Source organism: Dipodomys ordii, unplaced genomic scaffold, assembly GCF_000151885.1.
Source record: "Dipodomys ordii isolate 6190 unplaced genomic scaffold, Dord_2.0 Scaffold69, whole genome shotgun sequence".
In the NCBI taxonomy this organism is placed as follows: domain Eukaryota; kingdom Metazoa; phylum Chordata; class Mammalia; order Rodentia; family Heteromyidae; genus Dipodomys; species Dipodomys ordii.
Window position 1 is genome coordinate 3,746,494 of NW_012267285.1, and position 7,203 is coordinate 3,753,696.

The 7,203-nt window shown below is 45.2% G+C and overlaps 1 protein-coding gene across 2 annotated transcripts in view; it reads left to right on the plus strand.

Annotated features, from left to right (window-relative positions):
- Window positions 1-3,257: 3,257 nt before the first annotated feature.
- Window positions 3,258-7,203, plus strand: part of Bcl2l13 (BCL2-like 13 (apoptosis facilitator)) — a 20,391-nt gene continuing 16,445 nt past the window's right edge. For both annotated transcript variants that reach the window (XM_013023688.1, XM_013023689.1), the window contains exon 1: window positions 3,258-3,411. In XM_013023688.1, coding sequence (XP_012879142.1) covers window positions 3,303-3,411 — 109 coding nt within the window. In that variant the 5' untranslated portion in view covers window positions 3,258-3,302. The remainder of the gene's footprint in view (window positions 3,412-7,203) is intronic.

The following is a 7,203-nucleotide window of genomic DNA, read 5'->3' on the forward strand; positions in this document are numbered from 1 at the left end:
CCGGGCAGGCCCTGCGGCGCTCCCCGCACCTGGCTGACCCCGAGCCGCCCCTCTGCCCGGCTCCCACGCCTCAGGACAGGTGAACGCCTCTGCTACGGCGCCCCCCTTCCCGGAGGCGCTTAGGGCTCTGTGGTGGTGGCTGTGTTGTTTTTTACTGGTGTTGGGTTACGGTCCAGCAAGAGTAGCTAATGAAAGAAAAAGTCATTTCCTCTCCAGAAAAAAGAAATTCGTGAACAGAAGGCGCATAGGCGTTTAGGGTTTCATAGAGCCCCGTGTGCGGGTATTGTTAAAATATCGTAGGTCTTTTGGAACAAAAAGGAAGGTGGCGTTTCTTCCCATACGGCTGTTGTTTATGCTTGCTGAGTTAGTAATCCTCTTAAACCAGTCTTCAGTCCGTAGCAGATTCCTTGGCTTTCATTTTACTATATGCTTCTACAGAAAGTTCCTGTCTGGTTTATTTTTATTTTTATTTTTTTTGGGGTCCGGTCGTGGGGCCTGAACTCTGGGCCTGGGCGCTGTCCCTCAGCTCTTCAGCTCAAGGCTAGCGCTCTACCCCTTGAGCCACTTTCCCAGCCCCTCTGTTTTTTTTAGTCTGTTGTTTTTTGCTTGTGTGTTTTCTATTTTGGTAGTATTGGATTTCAACACCTGAGGCTCAACCAGGTAAAAACTTGGAGCTACTACTTGAAAAATAAGACAAAAGGGTTAGGGGATGACTAGCAATCACCAGAACTTGAGTTCAAACCACAGTATTGCTTAGATGCTTTTATCCTAGCCTACTGGAGACGTGTTATTCTGAAGCTAAGATAACTGGGATCCAGAGCTTGTGCTTAGTAAGAGGGCCACACCTCTCAGTTGTTCTATGGACCTGATGTTCTATCTACTACTGTTTTTCCTCTTTTGGCCTGGGCTGGCTTTGAGCAGTGACCCTCCAGCCCTCAGCCTTCTGAGTAGCTAGGATTATAGACAGGAGCCACCAGCATCCATTTTTTTGTTTATTTTGCATTTTTTGAACTTTATTTCTTGTTTATGTAGTACCAAGGGACTGATCCCAGGGTCTCGGGCATGTTAGGCAAGCACTCTACTACTGAGCACCCTCCCAGCCCCTCCAATTCTTTTTTAATTTTTAAAAATTTTTCTGATTGTTGAACCCGGGGACTTGCCCACGCTGAGCATGTATTGTTTGTATGTATTGTTGGTATTGGTTTGTATTCTACTGCAAACCTAGACCAAAAGGTGAACTTTTTTTTTTTTTTTGCTGGTCGTGGGGCCTGAACTTTGTGCCTGGGCGCTGTCCCTCAGCTCTTCAGCTCAAGACTAGTGCTCTACCACTTGAGCCACAGCACCACTTCCAGCCTTTTTTGCTTATGTGGTAATGAGGAATCGAACCCAGGGCCTCATCATGCAAGGCAAGCACTACTACTGAGCTACCTTCCCAGCCCAACAGGTGAACTTTTTAAGAATAGCCGGTAGCCTGACGCACTACAATATGACTTCTATTTCATTGTTTCAGACTAGCCATTTAGTACATTAAGCTGAAAAAAAAAATTGGAGCATGTAGTATGTAGCTGTGTGGTCCTGGGCCTGGATAAGAATTTAGGGGGCCTTGCTACTAAAAGAGAATAGAGGCTGGGCACCAGTGGCTCACGCCTGTAATCCTCGCTACTCAGGAAACACAGATCTGAGGATTGTAGTTCAAAGCCAGCCAGAAAGTTTATGAGATTCTTATCTCCAACAAACCACCAGAAAACTGAAAGTGGCACTGTGGCTCAAGTGATAGAGTGCTAACCTTGAGCTGAAGAGCTGAGGGACAGCTAGAGTGCTAACCTTGAGCTGAAGAGCTGAGGGACAGCGCCCAGGCCCAGAATTCAAGCCCCATGACTGGCAAAAAAAAAAAGAGAGGCTAGTGTGATGGCACATACCTGTAATCCCAGCACTTGGGGTATGCAGGAAGCATTCAAGTTCAAGGCCATCTTTAGGTACAGAACTAAAGAAAAGGTACGCTTGCATCTGCATCCTGTATTGTCTCTGTCATTTAACTCACTGATGTCAAGATCCACTTACAAAACTGCTTCCCCCTACCTAAGAAGGTTTATAGCCAGAACGGGGGTCCTTCTTTGGGACTGGTGTGGCCCTGATTTGAAGAAGGAAACATTGATTCATCTCTTCTCCACCTTCTTCCTTCTGTTTGAGGTCCTGCCCCTACCTTCTCTTTAAGCAATATGTTCCTAGAGCGTTTTATACCTTTCTTACAATTTATAACTTAACCCTTCAATCTAGAGCTAGATCTGTTTTACTATGTTGACACTAAGCTCGTAGAGAGCAAGGTTAAGAGTCCCGAAATTATTATTGATTTGAATAACTTTATGTCGCTTTCCTTTTTCATGCAGAAGACAGACAGTCTTGAGTGCAGCAGGTTTCAGATGCTATGATATTTTAGTAGGAAGACTTGCTGGGAAGATTTTAGGAGTGGCAGAGGAAAGGACTGGCGGGACCCCCTCCACCCACGTTCTGTAGCTAAGGCCTACTCTACCTCAGTCTCTACATCTTTCCTCTTTTTTTTTTTTTTTCAGTCCTGGGGCTTGAACTCGGGGTCTGGGCGCTGTCCCTGAGCTTCTTTTGCTCAAGACTAGCACTGGGCCTTGAACTAAGTGCATTGCACTCTTGCTGGCTAGATTGCTTGTGGCTGTTGTTCTACCACTGAGTCATGTCTTTAGCCTTTTCTGGTTGATTGGAGTCTTAGCTGGCTTTGATCTGAGAGTCTCCAGATTTCCTTTTTTTTTTTGCTGGGTCATGGGGCCTGAACTCTGGGCCTGGGCACTGCCTCTCAGCTCTTCAGCTCAAGGTTAGCACTCTACCACTTGAGCCACAGCACCACTTCCGGCTTTTTCTGCTTATGTGGTGCTGAGGAATCGAACCCAGGGCCTCATGCATGCAAGGCAAGCACTCCACCCTTGAGCCACCTTCCCAGCCTCTCCTGATTTTCTTGAATGATATACACTGAGGTGGCTAAAGGGTGTTGCATATTGTCCACCAAGGTGAAAGTACAGAAGGAAAAAGAAAGAAATTTGCCTTTGGTTTATAAAACCTGAATAATTGCTGCTTATATGTAAATTAAGTTACATTTTAAAAAATGACTACAAAGAGAAGCCTGAAGCATTTTTTTGGTAATTAGTTAATTATTGGAATCAATGGAGGGAAAATATACTGCCATCTAATAACCTTGAAAGTGAAAAAAACCCTTTTATGTTCTTAGGCTTTAAACATCTGTGACAGACCTCTTGGGAGTTCTACCGACCGATTCAATGGCGTCCTCTGCTACGGTGCCTCTGGGGTTTCACTACGAGACAAAGTATGTTGTGCTCAGCTACTTGGGGGTCCTTCCTCAGGAGCATCCCGGCTCCTCACCCCAAGGTAGGCCCTTTGACTTGTCAGCTAATTGTAAGGACCTGACATGAAGGAGCATTTGTATCTAAGCACTGTAAATGTATAGGACCAAAGTCGAGTAATAATTGTAGGTTTATAGAGAACAGTCCGCTCTCTATCCCTTTCACTTTTCTAGTCACTTCCAGAAGCAACTACTTCTAATGTTTATGGGAGCTTCATATTTGAAGTGATTGCAATTAATATAGGTAAAAGTGTTGTTTACATGAAAAATACAAAAGCCATACTTAGACTTCAGACTTATGTGACCTGATTGAGATACCATAATTTTGTGTGTGTGTGTGTGTGTGTGTGTGTGTGTATATGTATGTGCACACGCTCATGTCAGTTCTCAGTTTGAACTCAGGGCCTGGGACTGTCCCTGAGCTTTTTTAAAAGCTCAAGGTTTGCCCTCTCCTACTTGAGCCATAGCTCTACTTCTGGGTTCTTGGTTACTAACTAAAGATAGTCTCATGGACTTTCCTTCCCCAGGCAGCTTATAACTGCCATCCTCAGATCTCAGCCTCCTGAGTAACTAGATAGCAGGTGGGAGCCACCAGCACCTGGCTGGTTGTTTTTTAATTTTGGTTTGTCCTGGGGCTTGAACTCAGTACCTCCTGCACTCTTGCTCAGCTTTTTTTCTCATGAATGACTGTCCATGAATTACTCTACCACTTGAGCTACACCTCTCTTTTGCTAGTTGTTTGGAGATCAGAGTCTCTGGCTGTGAACCTCAGTCCTTAGATCTCTGTCTCCTGAGTAGCTAGGGTCCAGCTGTTGCCCAGCCGCAGTGTGGTTTTATGCCTGGGATTCATTCCATAGATCTTCATATCTGTCTCTTCATGCCAATCTGGGTTTTTTTTAAATTTATTTATTTTTTTTTTTTTGGGTCCGGTCGTGGGACCTGAACTCGGGCCTGGGCGCTGTCCCTCAGCTCTTCAGCTCAAGGCTAGCACTCTACCACTTGAGCCGCAGTGCCACTTCCGGCTTTTTTCTTTTTGCTTATGTGGTGCTGAGGAATCGAACCCAGGGCTTTGAGCATGCAAGGCAAGCGCTCTACCACTGAGCCACTTTCCCAGCCCCTAAAATTTATTTTTAATTGTGAAAATACTGTACAGAGGGGTTACAATTACATGGACAAGATAATGAGCACATTTCTTATCAAACATTGTAGCCTCCTTTGTTTCCCCTTCCAATCCCATCCTTCCCCCCCAATCCTCCCCCCCCAACCCCCCCCACCAAGCTGTTTTTGTTACTTGGACTCTGCTATGTAATTTGAATTCTGCTACTGTGGTATCTCCAGCATGGTGCTTTTTACCCAGTTACTTTTGCCTCCTGTGAAATTTTTTTGTCTATTTCTGTGAAGAATAACATTGTGATTTGGGATAATGTGTTGAATCTATAGGTTACTTTTGACGTTTTCATATTTTGCCCGTTGATGAACAGCCCATAATTTTTGTATGTTGAACCAGCTTTGCATGCTGAGGCTAATTTTTGGGATGATTCTTTTTCATATATTGTGGGATTAGCTTTTCCAGTACTCAGCTGAGGATTTTTGCATCAGTTAATAAGAAATGTTGGTCTGTAGTGTCTTATAATCTTTTGGACCAAGTTTGATATTTGGCTAGTGCTGGACTCATGGGCCAAGTTAACCTAGCCTTCTACCTTCTGAAAGAGATTTTAGAATAAGTATGACTTCTTATTTAGTTACTTTTTTTCTTTTTGTTGGTCGTGGGGCTTGAACTCTGGGCCTGGGCGCTGTCCCTCAGCTCTTCAGCTCAAGGCGAGCGCTCTACCACTTGAGCTACAGCGCCACTCCCGGTTTTCTGGTGGTTTATTGGAGATAGGAGTCTCACGGTCTTTCCTGCCTGGGCTGGCTTTGAACCGAGATCCTCAGATCTCAGCCTCCTGAGTAGCTAGGATTACAGGTGTGAGCCACCAGTGCCCGGCTTATTATTTTTTATTTCTTTGGTCCGTCCGGGAGCCTGAACTCTAGGCCTGGGCGCTGTCCCACAGCTCTTTAGCTCAAGGCTAGCGCTCTAGCTTTTGAGCCACAGGGCCACTTCCGGCTTTTTCTGCTTATGTGGTCCAGAGGAATCGAACCCTGGGCCTCATGCATGACAGACGAGCACTCTACCACTGAGCCACCTTCCCAGCCCTATTTATTTATTTATTTTTTGGGTCCGGTTGTGGGGCCTGAACTCTGGGTCTGGGCGCTGTCCCTCAGCTCTTCAGCTTCAGGCTAGCGCTCTACCACTTGAGCCGCAGCGCCACTTCCAGCTTTTTTCTTTTTGCTTATGTGGTGCAGAGGAATCGAACCCAGGGCCTCATGCATGCAAGGCAAGCACTCTACCACTGAGCCACCTTCCCAGCCCCCCTATTTTTTTATTTTATTTATTTTTGGCTGATCTTGGGGCTTGAACTGAGGGCCTAGGCGCTATCCATGAGCTTCCTTGTGCTCAAGGCTAACACCCTGCCATTTGAGCCATAGCACCACTTCTGGCCTTTTCTGAGTAGTTTATCAAAGAGTCTCAGGGACTTTCTGGCCAGGGCTGGCTTTGAACCTAGATCCTCAGATCTCCGCCTCTTGTAGCTAGGATTACAGGCGTGAGCCACCCATGTGTGGCATGGTGGTACTGTAGCTTGAACTTGGGGTCTCACTTTCACTCAGCTTGCTTACTCATAGCAGTCTTCAGTTGAACCATACCCCTAGTCTGGCATCTTGCTGGGGACTTGGAGATGGATCCCCAGGACTCTCATTCCCTCTGACTTAGACCTCAGCCTCTCTCATCTCATCTTCCTGATGGGCTAGGCTTACCAGCGGGGGAGGGGTGAGCCATGCGTGCCTGGGTGCTAAGGTTGAGTCCAGGGCCTCCTACATGCTGAGGAGTAATCTAACACTGAGCTGTGTGTCCAGGCCTTTGCTTTTCCTCCCTGAATGTTCGGTAGAACATACTGACTCAGATACTGAGGCTCAGATGTTTGGGATGTTAAGAATAAGCAATTCAGTTTCTTAGTAATGCAGGCCTAATCAGTCTGTTTTGTGTATGTGTTTTTAGATTGTGTCCTTTAGGGAAGTGGATGTTTGTGGGGCTAGAATTCATTGTGTCACTTGATTGTTCTCCTCATATTCATTGGGCTTGTGGTTTCCCCTTTTTCTTTTCTGGGATTAGAAATTTGTGACTGTTCTTTTCATTCCTTTTTTTCTATTTATTCTTAAGCATTTATTCTAGTTAATTTTCATGTGTCTTAGTTTGCAACCCATAGATTTAGAAAGATTTTGCTTTGAGAACTCTAGCCCATTCAACTGGTCAAAATTTGTTAAACTGATTCACTTGGAATTCTCAAATGAATTTCAGGGCTGGAATAGGCTGGTTGCTGACTGATTTCACTCTTCATTTGAAACAGGTGGGGAGGATTTAGTATGCTAAAGTCTGTTTATCTTTGAAATAGTTGTCCTGGGGTATATAGTGCGGAATTTCTGCTGCATTAGCCCTGCTGTCTAGCTCTGTGTTTTATAAAGTCTGCATGAGTGCTAAATGAAAATCAGCAAATCTGTCTCTGTCATTGGTTAGCTAGATAAATAGCCTTTGTGCCCTAACAGTGGTCTTTTCTGGTTTCCACACGGTTTGTTATCAAGTATGACAACTTGTCTTGTTCAATCAGCATCACGGCAGTCTCATGAGGATAGCTGTTCATCAGATGAGTGAGGCTAAGATACTGTCGTGTTTGTAGTGGGAAGGTGGTGTATTGGTGGTAATGATGGTGTCTGTGGATGTGTTT